Source organism: Vanellus vanellus, assembly GCF_965231255.1.
Source record: "Vanellus vanellus genome assembly, chromosome: 2".
Lineage (NCBI taxonomy): Eukaryota > Metazoa > Chordata > Aves > Charadriiformes > Charadriidae > Vanellus > Vanellus vanellus.
In genome coordinates, this window is record NC_138906.1 from 75,475,832 (window position 1) to 75,489,533 (window position 13,702).

A 13,702-nucleotide genomic window follows, 5' to 3' on the forward strand; every position below is an offset into this window, starting at 1 on the left:
TGGTTGTGACTTACTTATCTATATCTGGCGTTAGCTTTGTTTCTGAACTGGTTCAAACATCCCTATTTAAAAAAAACCAACAACAACAACAACAACAAAAAATAGAAATCACATATACCTCAACCATTTTTTCTTATTCTATTTGCAAGAATATTACTCAAGAACGTTTCTCTTCCTTTGAATTCTGGACAGCGAGATTTCAGTCTCCAGAAATTTTCGGAGAATTTTTAATATAGATATAGATATATATAGATATATATATTATATAATATAGACTGGGTCCGAGGCCCACTTCCTCCATGTCTGGTGAGAGCAGGAAAAGCGATTTTGCAGGGGGGAGGGAGGGAGGGAGGGAGGGAGGGAGGGAGGGAAGGGGGTCACAGTGCGGGCTGGGCTGGGGGGCTGCAGTGGTGGAATAGCACAGTGAGGCTCCGGCAATGCTATTATGGCTCTGTCTGTCCCAGAGGTCATGACTGAAGGACAATTAACAAACACAACAACAACGACGACGACAACAACAAGGACAACAAAAATGCCGGGCACTCCTAAAAAATGCCCAGCTACAGTAGGATACATTTCGCTTGACCCCTTCAATATTGGTGGCTGGAGTGTCACCTGTCGCCGGCAACAGGAGCCACAGGGAGAAATTCCAGCTGCCAGCATTAAAGGGGTGAAATTACTGATATGAAATTTAGACACACACCTCAAGTCTTCAAGCATCAACCCCAAAATCTCAGGAAGATTTTTTTTTTAAATTTATTTTATTTATTTTTAACATGTCTTATATCTGTAGTTTTATTACCAGTAGTATTTTCTTGCTCTAGAACACGACAGTAGCAAGATGACGGTAAGGCTCGCATTTCTCTCTTGCTTGCTTTCAACTGGAAGACGGAGTAACTTTGCTCTTTAAGTAACACACGCTGTCACCGATGTGATTGCGACACGACTAACCTAGTACTCGCAGTGCCTTTCTTACGCACTCGGAGGGGCCGCAGCCGGCCCCGTTCCCCCTCGCACACCTCTCCCCCCCCCACACGCACGCACGCACGCAACGCACTCGCACCCACACGCACGCAACTCGCACCCCACCACGAGTGAGATGTTCCCCTGTACAGGTGTGACGATACCTCGCTGGCCTCCGTTTGACTCTCCGGTCAGAGGAAGGGTTTCATTTAAAGTACAGTAGAAGAGCTGCAACATAAGAGGAGGAGGAGCTGGTGAAAGCGTTAAGTCGAAAAACTTTCGAGAGGGGATCCAAGCTGCGTTAACGCATCTGCGTGGGCAAATATTGCCCATTGGTTTCTGCTGACTGCAGAGACAAGCGAACTGATGAATTTATAAAATAATAATAAAATAATAATAATAATATACTGAAGCAAATCAAACATATATAACAGCGGGTGCGTAATTTCCATAGGTTACGTTGCTATGTAACTCTTCTCTGCATACACGCTCAGTCCACGATGGCCAGAAAAAAACCCTAGGACTTAGAAGACCATTTCTAATGCTGAAAAGTGGAAACAAGCGTGAGGTCGCAATTCGTTGTGTTTCCTGCTTTTGGCTTGAACCACTTTGAAGACCTTCAACTGCCACGTTGTTCAGGCCTGGAACGGGCTTAATGCTCCACCATGTGGCAAACGCAAGAACATCTACTGAGAAAAAATAAATTGACATCTCCTCCGCATCTCCTCTGACTATGTCATATGAAATTCACATAATTTTTCTTCCAGTTATTGGCTGTGGTATCCAAGGGCCTTCCACCCCACTGCCCCCATTTTCCAGCTCAGAGAACAAACACAGCGACTATCACAGATATACAAGAACAAGCTCACGCACACCAATACAAAAGGTAACATTAATGCTTAAATGAAAAAGGTCCTCTCCAAATAATTCATTAAAATATTAAAAAAAATCATTTTTGAAAAAAATTCTATGATACCAAAAGATCTAATAAAGTAGTAAGGCACTCAAATCAGTATATACTGTAGTCTCTTGCATTATTATACTGAAAGGCATATGGCACCGCGTCCAGTCTGCCATACTCTCCCCACAGCTGTAGGTCGCTCTTCCGAAAACAAAGGCTCCGGAAACCTTGCTCTGCTGGCTTCAGTTTGCGTGCTGGGACGGGTCTGACCTCCTAGCAAGTCATTCAACCCCCAAGAGCTGAGGCGCACTGTCTGCAGAGGCAAGGATGTGATTCATGGGAGACTTTTTGTTGTGCATCTCCAGCAAGTCTTGAATGAAACCTGAGGGCCTCTCGTGCTCGGAGCTACCCCGAGGTTCCTGGTCTTTTGCTGTCTGTTTCTGTGCACTCTTGGTGGGCTCCACAAGGCAGGTGCCGGCTCCTCGCCCACTCAGCCTCTCCTCTCTGCAGGGGGAGTCCTTGCCCGTGCCGGCCAGGGACTCTTTTCGGCTTCCCGGGAGGGATGGATGGCTACCGACGCCCCCCGCAGAGTCGCACTCGTTTTCAGAGATGGGGTTGGTGCCACTGTGGCTAGACTCATTTTCGCTGTCTTCTCCACACCTCGACTGGGTCTCCTCCTTGTCGCTCTCCTTCCCATGGTTTCGGGCATTTTTGACTTTCTGGTGTATGCGCTGGTGACGAACCAGGCTGTGTTTCAAAGTGAAGGTCCGTTCACAGGTTTGACACTTGTACGGTCTCTCACCTAGAAGGGAATTAAAATAAAAAGTCAGGCGTAAGGTCACACACACACCTCCCTCCTGATTCAAACAGCGTAAGACGCTCTACACTTTGGAAATTCAGTACCTATATCAAACACGGATGCTGCATTTATGCAGCTTTTTGCTTCTGTACTAGCCTACCTGATGGCATGCAAGCAGGAATACAGATAAAGCCCTTGGGGCACAAATGAAAACCCAAAACTAAGTGTCTTGAGATTTCTACAAGCTTGGTATGGCCTAGCACTAATGAGGGAGGAAGACCATAAGCTCCAGGTGTTTGTTAGCACCCCATCTAATTTAGTCAGCAACTTTTCTGGAAGAAGTTTGCAGTCGTCCTCTGGAGCTCAGAAGCCTTTGTGAAATCAGCCCACCACAGGGGCTCCCTGCTGCAAGTCAGCCCCCGATACATGTGGAGAGAGCGAGATGGAAGGATGAGGATACTGCCCAGGTAACCTATGGTCAACAGCGCTTAAAAACTGAACCGAACAGCGCAAGAAAACATGTCCCTCTCTCTTAGATGCTGACAGATGGGCAAGCAAGAAATGCACAAGTTTATCACCAAAGTGAAAGAGAAGCTGTTAGGAAATACCCTTGCCACAATAACCCCTCCTCTTTCAGTGAAGCAGAAGACAGTACCGCCACATTTCCAAAGGGACACAGAGCAGCTGGAGGACCTAGACTCGTCAGGCATGCACGGGACATGGGAGATGTCTGTTAGAGGTGATCAAAATTTACTGACGGAGTGAAAAATGCCTGCCTCAGAATGTTATTTACAGAGCTGATGGTGTTCCTCAGCCCCGCTGGTGCTTTAGGACAGTAGTGACATGTGAAAGCCCCTGAAAAACCTCTTCATGCCCATTCCAGAAATGCTACTCAGAGGACAAAATTCTTCCTCCCTATTTTGCAATCTTAAGCCGCGGAGCAGCTGCAGACATCCTCTGCTGTAATCAACAGTCAGTCTGCTCCAATCTCAGAGCCGCTTTTTGTACCTGAAATGCTCGAATACTTTCCTAAGCATGAGCTCATAAGAAAACAAAGCAACCACAGCCCCACAGACAAAATTCCCCCAAAGTCCCAACCAAGCACAGTGCCCCAAGGTGCTCTCTGCCCTGAAGAATCAAAGGTCCCACCCTGACTGCTTCATTCTCTGTTTCCCATTGCACCTATTAAGGATTTTTCAGTGCTGCAATTCCATCAGGATGCCATCTTGTGCCAATGAGCATACAGAACAAGAGACTTAAGGCTCATTTCTCACTTGTAATCACGCTTGGGATCATTAAAAGAAAACCAATTATAAACTTGAGGCGGCTGGCTGAAATGTGCAAGCAGGTCCTGCTGTCCCTGGGAAGCGTGACGCTTCTCAGAAACGTTTCTCTCCAGTGCCTTGCTCAAGCGTCTGCTACAGAGGGAGGGCAGGGCTCCCCGGGAGCATTTTTGGCCGACAGCCGTTGCCCATCCAGCACTTGGCTGTGGCCGGAGCAGTGCTGTGGATCACCCTGCGCTCGGGCAGTCAGCATCAGAGCACCCAGCGACTATATGCTAGGAAGCAGTCTGTACTGGGAGAACAAAACCTTCCCAGCCCGATTGCCGTTCAGTAGGCAGGCAGAGGTTTCTTGCACACTTCAGCACGTCCCGAATGTTCCTTTTCTGAGTAAAGAAATTCCCAAACTTTGCGGTTTTCTTTAAAAAAAACCCATACATTAAAACCAAAGTATAAGCAATGTTACAACCTGACAATACTTTGGCAATATAGCTGAACAAGTGGGAGGGAAAAGAGAGGAGGAGAGTCAACCCACAGTATTGAGGCAAAATCCTCAGTTGAAAAACGCGTTGATCTAACAGTGAGGATAGGTGGTATTTACATTTATTAAATTTGAAGAAAGCCCTTTCCCAGGTTCCTATTCACCACCTACTCTATGTTAAAACATCCTTCAGTATCAAATAAAAAAGAATGGAAGAAAAAACCATACTGACAAGCCTTGCATATCTCAGCATGCAATGCAAACATTTAAAGCACACGGTATGGGAATCTCCACGGGCACACACCAGTGTATCATTTGGCGGTGAAGCTCAGGACTTTAGACACTAGAATCTCCCAAAGTCTTCTGAATTAGTATGAAAATAGGCACAACAATGGGACCCGTTTGACTTGTGGCTCAACTCACGATTCAAGTCCTCAATGCCGAAAGAAAAAGGGTCAGTTTTGCACTCAAGAAGTCAATATTTATGATTCACAAGGGTAACAAATTTGGTTAAGGCACTAATCTTTGGTGTAGTTTACTAAACATCACCATCAATTACACCACAAATATTTTGTTAATCACGAAGTTCTTTTCTTCAGCAGAGAGCATCTTCGAAAGATACAAAATGTCAAACTGTACTAGTTTTCCCCCATCAGAGCAGCTCACCGACAGGTGAAATGCATCATTAATAAGAATGCATTAGCAAGGATGAACAATTAATTCACCTTTGAGCTGGCTCATGACTTTATCTCCTCCAGACGGTACTGCTGTAAACTGAGTATGACATAAAGTGATCCCACATATTTTACCTGCCAAGTCAAGTCATCGGACAAGCGTTTTACTACCTGTGTCCACCTGCCCAAGCCTGCATGAAGAGCAGGGTGCCCACTGTAGCCTTTCTCTAAAGCAGCAGGTCATGCAGATCACCAGCACATTACCCGTGCCAGGCTTAGATAATCAGACAAAACCAGACTCTCCCTCTCTACACTTTCACTCAGAGATGAAGTCTTATCACGGACTGCCAGGTTTCTCCACTGCTCATCAGAATACCGGGAAGAGGTCAAACCACGCACATACGACAAGAAGGGACTCAGAAGCTGGACAGCACAACTGCATGGAGATCTCTGTAGTTGCCCTCATCCCTAAATTCTGCAAGCAAGCATGGGGGAAAACGGTGTGGGAATTGAAGATAAGGCAGTGCTGAAAATTCCTGCTCCCTCGACAGGCTTTGTATGCAGTGTGGGAGACTGGGGGAGAGAGGACACCTTGCAAATGCCCACAGGACTAAAAGCAGTGCCTCTGACCTCAAGTGCTAGCAGCAACCGTGCACCTACAGAGCAGATGCCTCAGTCTGGTGGCAGACCTGCTCAGAATCTGTTCTGCCCTCAAGCCTCCTCTTACCTGTATGAGACCGCATATGTCGCGTCAAATCTTGCAGAGACCAGAAACGCTTGTTGCACACAGTACAGACTTTCTTTCTTTTGTCTGCTTTTGCAGTACTCTTAGCCTCATCAGTCTTTGGTTTTTTGTCATCACTGCTCTTCTCAGTGGACTTTCTCTCTGTGCCTTCCCCCTCAGAGATGCTTTCGCTCTCTTCATTCTCCTTTCCTGTTGCCTCACAGTCCACAGGAGACTCCACTACCTTCAAGTCCATCGGAGACTCTTCCTGCTCAAGACCAGAGTCCTGCATCGAGGGAGCTCCTGCATCATCCTGAATGCTTTTGCTTTCATCCTCACTGCTCCTTTCATCCTTTCTGTCCTCACGAGTGTGGGCCTTTTTGTGACGGCTAAGAGTGCCAGCAAACTTGAAGGTTTTCCCACAAATGTCACAGGCATGTTTCCTTTCAGTCTGAGAACTGCTGCCTGCACTCTGGTCACTCTCTGCCAGCTTGAAGTCCATTAATTTGCTGGCAAAATTGAGGTCAAGACTTTTGTTACTTACAGAATCTTCCTCAGGGCCCTCTTCATATCCATCTGCTTTTTCTTCGGCATCCTCTTCTGCCGGAGGGGACTCAGCCTTTTGCTCCTCCTTGGGGCCGCGCTCACTCTCTGGTAGCTCTGTTATTTCCCCTGGCTGTTCCTTCTCACAGGAGGTCAGGTCCAAGACTTCGTTTCCCATAGCTAGTGTCTCCGCATCAGACTGGCTGTCTGCAAGCAAACAGAGAGAAACTTTCAGTGGGATGCTCTCTGCTAATTCACAACTACCAGTGGTAAGGTTGCACATGGTCCCACGAGTGTTGCTTCTCATCAAGCGTCCCAATATCCGTTTCTCTTATCTGTGCCCAATGCCAGTAACTTATAGCTGAAAAGAGATCAAAACGCCACAGAACCCAATTAACAAGATGATTAAAAATCTGTAACAAAATGCTTTCTTCTTCAGAATACACTTACCTTTTTGGCAGTTTCTTGAAGTCACTGTTAATATAATTACTTTTACCAGAGAACACAAATTGCTGAGATGTCAAAGAAGAGTTGAGGTCACTACTATTACAAATGCACTGTACCCGAGACACATGGATGTATTATTTAGAATATTTCATACATGAAATTTGGACATAGATGGAAGTAATACCCAACCACATATTAATCAAACTAACTTATAAACTACTAGTAATGGGAAACACTTTTCAAAGGGAACGTAAAGCCTCATGCAACCAACTGGTACAATTAAACATTAAAGGTCAGCGCAGACAATAACACAGAAGTCAGTTAAAAAAGTTGGGTATACTTCATATAAGCAAAAGATGCAAAAGTTTGTCCACATGTGGGTCTTTTGACACACACTCTTTGTTATGTTGATACCACCTGGAACCAAAAGAATAAAAGCGAAGATGCAGCAACAGGCAGTATCCTTTGTTGTTTCACAGTTCCCATAACAAGAAGGCAAAACTCACCTAAGACATCCACCTTAATGTCCTCCTCTGCTTCCTTATCAGTTTGCAGCATTAACATTGCTGAAGACATAACATGTATCAAAAAAAATAAAACAGATAAGGTGCTTAAGGAGAACAAAGGGCTGGAGCTGTACTCCTTCCACGCTCGGTACAAATAGTGTACGTGTAAATAGGAAATAAGCTTGACTGGATCTGGAGGCCAAAGCTGACAATGATGCATGGCATGTAACTGCATCCCCAGTGCCACTACCCAGCAACTGTTCCAGGACACGAACTTAGCAAGTTGTGCTTTCTGAAAGTTGAAACTTTCCTTGCTTTAAGTCCCCCCCCTACCCTGGCTTCTTGTTAACAGCATGCAGCCAAGGGAGCACACAGCCTAACAGGCATTTCAGCATTCATCTGCAAGCCTGAGAGCTGCTGAGTAACTATGGGGATTTAGAAACTCTAGTAGAGCAGTTTAAGCTCTCCATTTGACATAGTACAAGATGTGCTTGTCTCCGAACTGCCTAGATTTCCTATTACAGGCTTTTTTCATAAGCAAGGAGTAATGAGAGAAGATAAGAAGATAGTTCTCAGGCATTTCGTAGTTCGAATGCAGCATAACTTGCATTGACCCCATCTCCTTGCACAAATGATAATAAATGGCCGTTAAACAAATGTCAAAGGTAAGCAGCATTTCCAGTAATCGTGAACAATCACTTAATAGAGGATAATCCTCGATACGCTTTTTCTTGGGGGGGTGGAAGGGAGAGAAGTGACCTGTCAAAAAAAATAATCTCACCTTTTAATCAAAACAGATCCATTTACATAGACAGTGGATTACACAAAAGCTTTCCACAAAGTTCATTGCTGATCTAATTATCTTCCCATTAAAACACGCAACCGAGACATAATCTGTATATAATGCTAGAGAGTTTGAGGATGTGGGCATCTGAAAACAAAGGTCACCTACAAGTGCCCCATGAATCTGCATCTGAATTCTGCGTTTTGACTCATTGCTTATTTCTTTGTTATACTAAGGCAAAAAAAAAAAAAAAAGCAACCTATTATAAACAAAAGGAGACAATTGCTAAAAATCAAGCTGTGATGCTGATGCATTAAGGGGAAGCACTGCTCTGCAACCCAGAGAAATGGAAGACAGGCATGAATGAGAAGCCGGGCCCACGCACGGTGCTCCTGGATACAAGACAGGTAGCCGAGTCTCGCAGCTACCGGTGCAGGCAAGAGACCGAGACCAGAAGTCAAACCCGGACTATATCTACGCAGGGGATACGTTTAAAAAGGAATCACAGCTATGGATTCCTGCCTGCCACCTCCTTCCACACACTGCGTTTGGGGGCAGAACGAGCACATTGGCTCTCACTGACAGCGTCTCACCTCGGCCTGAGAGGAGGGATGGAAGAAAGGATTAACGGCAACCGGTGTGACTCCCTGCTGCCACTGCTGAAAGGGTCCTCGTCCTTCCCTGGCTGCTCACTCCCGCCCCAGCCCGTGCACAGCCCTAACATTCACATGGCCATGTAGTGACTGGGGCCTTTTTCACCAGAGCTCAGGTTTATGTTGGACTGAAGTGATGCCCTAATCACTGCTCCCTTTAGGCTAAAGGCAGGAGGGAAGGAAACAACAGAGAAGAGGAGTTTCCTCCCCAGACACCTTTGGTTGCAGCCATCACAAAGACCTATCTGTGGATGATGGACGAAGAGACAAAACCCGAATGGGAAAGTGGGTCTAAGGAGCAAAGACCTTAAAGCGACTCCAAGAGAAAGCACCTAAAACTGCTGCTCCACCCCTGCCATCGGTGCTCATCCTCAGCAAAGCAGGGGTCACCTCCTGGCAGGCGTGGGCCACCCTGTACCATCCCCAGCGAGGTCAGGGAAGGCTCCCCCGAGGGGACACATGCTAGGCCAAAGGAAAGGCTGCAAGCACAGCATGAAGGGGCTTCATTAAGGAGCAAGGCAGGAAACCATGTGAGCTCTGTAAGGATGGAGAGGAGTGAAGCGCATGAGGAGACCAAGATGGAGAGAGCTCCTTTTTTATTGTACCCGGAGAGATGTTTTGTAATTCTGTGCTGATCAAATAGAAGACAGCAGATCCAGAATAAGTTACTCAAGTAAGCACAAGCCAAAACCGGAATATCTTAAAACTGTCAAATGCAAAAGGCCCAACTTTTACATTCACCAAGTCGTACATCATGCATGATTTCCCAATTTTGCCATAATTTTCCCTAACTTCTTCTGCTTTTGCTTCCAGTATTTAAAAAATATATTTTTTTTTTCTTACAGTATACTCATCCTTCAATGAATCATATCCGAACTCCATCTCCTTTTTTCCTCTCCTCTGTGCCCTGGGCCCCTTCCCAGCTGCTATTCTGTTCTTGCATGGCTGGCCCACAATTACATTTTCCTGTGCACAAGACACACTCCAAAGGATAGGCGGTCCACATCGTGGCAAGTGACGTTGCCTTACTAGCACAGGCAAACAGATGAGGGCAACACCAAGTAAAACACATGCAAAATTTAAACAATGTGCCTTCCCGAACAGCAAAGACCACTTCACACCCCGGGATCAGGGATGCACACAGGCTTTCTCTTCCAAAGCTGGCCCGCCACCCCTGAATGAACACATTCAAAACTCCGGTGGGGACATAGCCAGGAACATGCTGACACGCATACGTGCTTGGGTGAGCACTCTTCCTTCTTACCTGCACAAACCAGACCTGACGTTTCCTTTGTCAAGGAGGAGTTTCACAGGCCCCTTATGAAACTTCATGCATATCATATTCATGCAGCTCCCGACTAGCCGACCTGCTCTGTGGTTACCCCCAACCTGTGTGGTTGGTTTCGCAGCTGGTGAAAAAGCGAGCTGCTTTGCACAAACCTCAGCTGTCTGGGGGTGGGTGAGAGTCAGCCCAGCTCAGCCGCAGCTGAACTGGAAGAGCAGCAGGGCAGCACGGAAGGTGTGTGAGAAACACGACAATCATGAAAACAGCCACATCGGGTCCGGTGTGGGATTTCTCCCGCAGCGCAAGGGATGGCTGCAAGGGTAGTCTCACACTGGCAGCCGCTCTGTCTGCTCCAGCAGAGGTTAGGCTTGGCCTACACTGCCATTTCTTCCCCGTTTACGTGCCTACCCGCAGCAACAGAAAACCTTGCTGGCCATAAAACTCCAGCAGGCTTGTATCTTACACAAGGAGGAGGGTTTTGACCAAGCACTCAGATCCGGGCAAATGTCCCTCCGATGAGGCCGAGTTCCTCTCAGACGGGTAATTCCCGTTTCCAGAATTTTGCTGATTTATGGTGCAGAGTAGCCACTCGCATCCAGGTGGTGAGGAAGGCAAGGTGCATGGGAAAGGCCTGCCTTTTCTTTCACCCCTTTCCCATCTTTCACTTACTAAGGGAAGGTCATAAAATGCTTTCTGGTCCGTTTGTTATCCCACAGATATTTACACTCGGCGGGTCAAGAGGACAAGAGCAGAGAGGTCCGCTTGACAAGGCTCCCACCCACTGCCACTTCTTCAGTAACCGTGGGAGCAGAATACATTACCTTGTCATGGACAACCAGAGTCACTCCTCTGAAGCAAGGACAAGAAGGTGATACTACTTAATGATAACAATTCTGACATCGGAGTCAAAGAACATGGGTAAGGTAAGGGAGAGAGAGGAGATGAGCAGGGAGGTAAGGGTGTACAGAGGAAGGCAACATGAAGCAACCATTGGTAGCTCAGCTGCTGCCTTGTCAGCTCCTGGGAAAAAAACGAACTTCTCAGGAGATATATTCATAAGCAAAACCTCAAGGACTTCATCTGAGAATCCAAAAACTTTTCCGCTTGCATGAAAGAAACCACTATATAGTAGTAGCCAAAATAACTTTTCCTTCGAACTCTGGAAAGAAAAAACTGTTTTGCTGAAGTCTATTTACAGTTCAAGTTGCAGTTTTCAGTCTGCCCAGTCAGAAGAGTCCGCGCTTAATCTTTTATAGGTGGCAAGAAAGAAGGAGAAAGAGGAGTAAACTGCTTTTCTGTATACACAAACAAAATTATCAAGAGAGACTCCAAGTGTGGAAAGTTTCAGATAAAAGAGCAGATACAGAACAAGGTGGGGAGGTTGCTGGTTTGATTCTGTTTTCCCGTAGTTTTCTTTTTTCCTGGAACTTAGGTGGAATAGAGCGCTGAGCTTGAGATGCTAAGGAGTTACTGGATAAAACAGGGTGTTGTAAGGGAAACTGGTTTGTGAATTAAAAGCGAGTGTTTATTGCCAAACATTCCTGACATCCTGAGAGAAGTGTTAGAAAACCCATCACATAAATAATGGTCAAAAATGGAGCAGACAGAGCACTGGAAATGGATGTTGTACAAGCAGTTGCCATTATCAGTCAGATGAGCCGATGCTTTACTATTTTCCCTACATTAACTGAAATAACCCCAGCTAGTCTTATATTTGACAGTAGACGCAGCTACCACTAGGTGGTAGCAGTCTAGCAAATTTGGTGGGTTTTGGACCCACTCACAATGCTGCTTCTACTTCCACCCACGAACTGGATAGTATCTTTCCAACCTGCGCAGTCAACTTGCAAAATTTTTCTCCATTCTTATTGCAAGCACTCTAAACACTAAAATTTAGCCACCTTCATTACACCACACACGCACGCACACAAGTTAAATATTTAATTAGCCCACAGCTGAAGGAGCTTCCATATCTGCTTGCCTATTGAAATGAAAACATTCAAGAGAGGAAAGGACTATTTACAGTAAACGGAACTGATTACACCGGAGGGAAAAGGAGAAAACCAATTCTGGAAAAAAAGCCTTTTTGCCTTTGACACAAGGTACGATCCCCCCATATCTTCAAGAGAGCAGCTGAAGTCACCAACACAAAGAAAGGTGTTCAGAACTAGCTCTGACTGCACCCACCAAGTGCAAATGTTCATTGAAGGGAGGGGGAAAAAACTCAGACTTTCAGCTTACAGTGAATTCCACCGTTTAGCAGAAAGGCAGTCTGATGTAAAGCCAGCAATACAATCAGTGAGTCATATACCATCGTCGCAGTATCTTCCAAACAACAGCTCTAGTACTCAGGCCAACCTTATGGCTCTTCCATTTGCCATGCACCCCAGCAGCAAGCAACTCTTGCTTTACCCTGAGCTGTAGCGGCTGTTAAAACTTTGCCTGACACTGAAAAAGCAGTTTCAAGCCCTTTGTCCTCTAGGAAATACCCACAAATGTAGTTCAGAGGTACACACAGCTAGAACAGTTTGGAAAAACAAAAAGTCCCCCGCTATACCCAGGGCTCACATGATTTCTGGAGGGATCACAGAGTGGCAGATATCTAGAGCAAAGATGAATTCTGCTAAACGCTAATCGGAAAATTCACTGCTGAGTATACTTACTTTGTAAGTATTTGCCCAGTTAGCATAGAGCAATTATGTGCAACCCTCTCACATTAGGGGCAAGCCTCTTTAAGAAAGGGATCTTTCCTAGCAGTCTCTTTCTGTATTACGTGAGAGATAATCCCTTACCCCATTCCCATCCCACATCTCTCCTCCGTCAACTGTATTTTGTTGCAAGAAGGGAGCATTCAGAAAGCCCTAAGGAGATGAAGGCAGGGCTGCTTTAACATGATGAAAGTGGGCGATTCATTAAGTTGCTCCACAATTTCATTGTACGCCTCCCTGCCAGTACAGGTCTCCCCTGGTCTGACTGCTGCGAGTGGGGTGAGATGTCTTCAGTTCACTTCAGGTGCTTTAGTCAGACCATTCCCTTCTTCTCCATGTAGCAAGGACACGCACAAGCCCCATCACTTACACAGCTTCCTAATCCCTGAATCCTATTCAAAACCACCATCCTGTTTTTTGTTTTGGTTTAAAACAAGACCAAAAGAAACCCTCTATAAACTTGTTCCCAGTGACACTCTATTGAATTGCACTTCCTGTCTTACACCTCATCTTAAAGCTTCGCTTTGTTTATGGTTGACCAAACACCATCCAAGCATCTCCCTTCGTTCCCTTTCCTTTCAGCATACAGCGAAATCTGGACGATTATTTGCTTCAAAGTACAGCCATCACACGGGCTCTACATGGGAGCCCCAAGCATGCTACTCACCCACCTTTTAAAATCACCACAAAAAGAGAAACGACCCCATTTTAAACTGAGCCACAGTTTCAAATTGTTAATTTACTTCCACTGATTTTGAAATCCATTTTTCTTGGACAATGGAGGGAGACCACAAGTCCAAATCTGTTGAATGATTTTGGACCATGATTAAACACCACTTGGCGAAGCCAGTTATAAACACTAAGCTGTGCTATAAAGTGCATGTGGTAACTATAACAGTATAGGATCTGGGCTCCTTCTTTGCTGTCTAAAGCTGCTGTTTGAAGACACAAAAC

General features: G+C 45.8%; 1 protein-coding gene across 1 annotated transcript in view; it reads right to left on the reverse strand.

The window, feature by feature from the left end:
* Positions 1-351: 351 nt before the first annotated feature.
* Positions 352-13,702, reverse strand: part of RREB1 (ras responsive element binding protein 1) — a 67,937-nt gene continuing 54,586 nt past the window's right edge. The window contains exons 9-10 of the mRNA XM_082480018.1: positions 5,826-6,572; positions 352-2,666 (exon numbers count right to left, since the gene is read on the reverse strand). Coding sequence (XP_082336144.1) covers positions 2,146-2,666; positions 5,826-6,572 — 1,268 coding nt within the window. The 3' untranslated portion in view covers positions 352-2,145. The remainder of the gene's footprint in view (positions 2,667-5,825; positions 6,573-13,702) is intronic.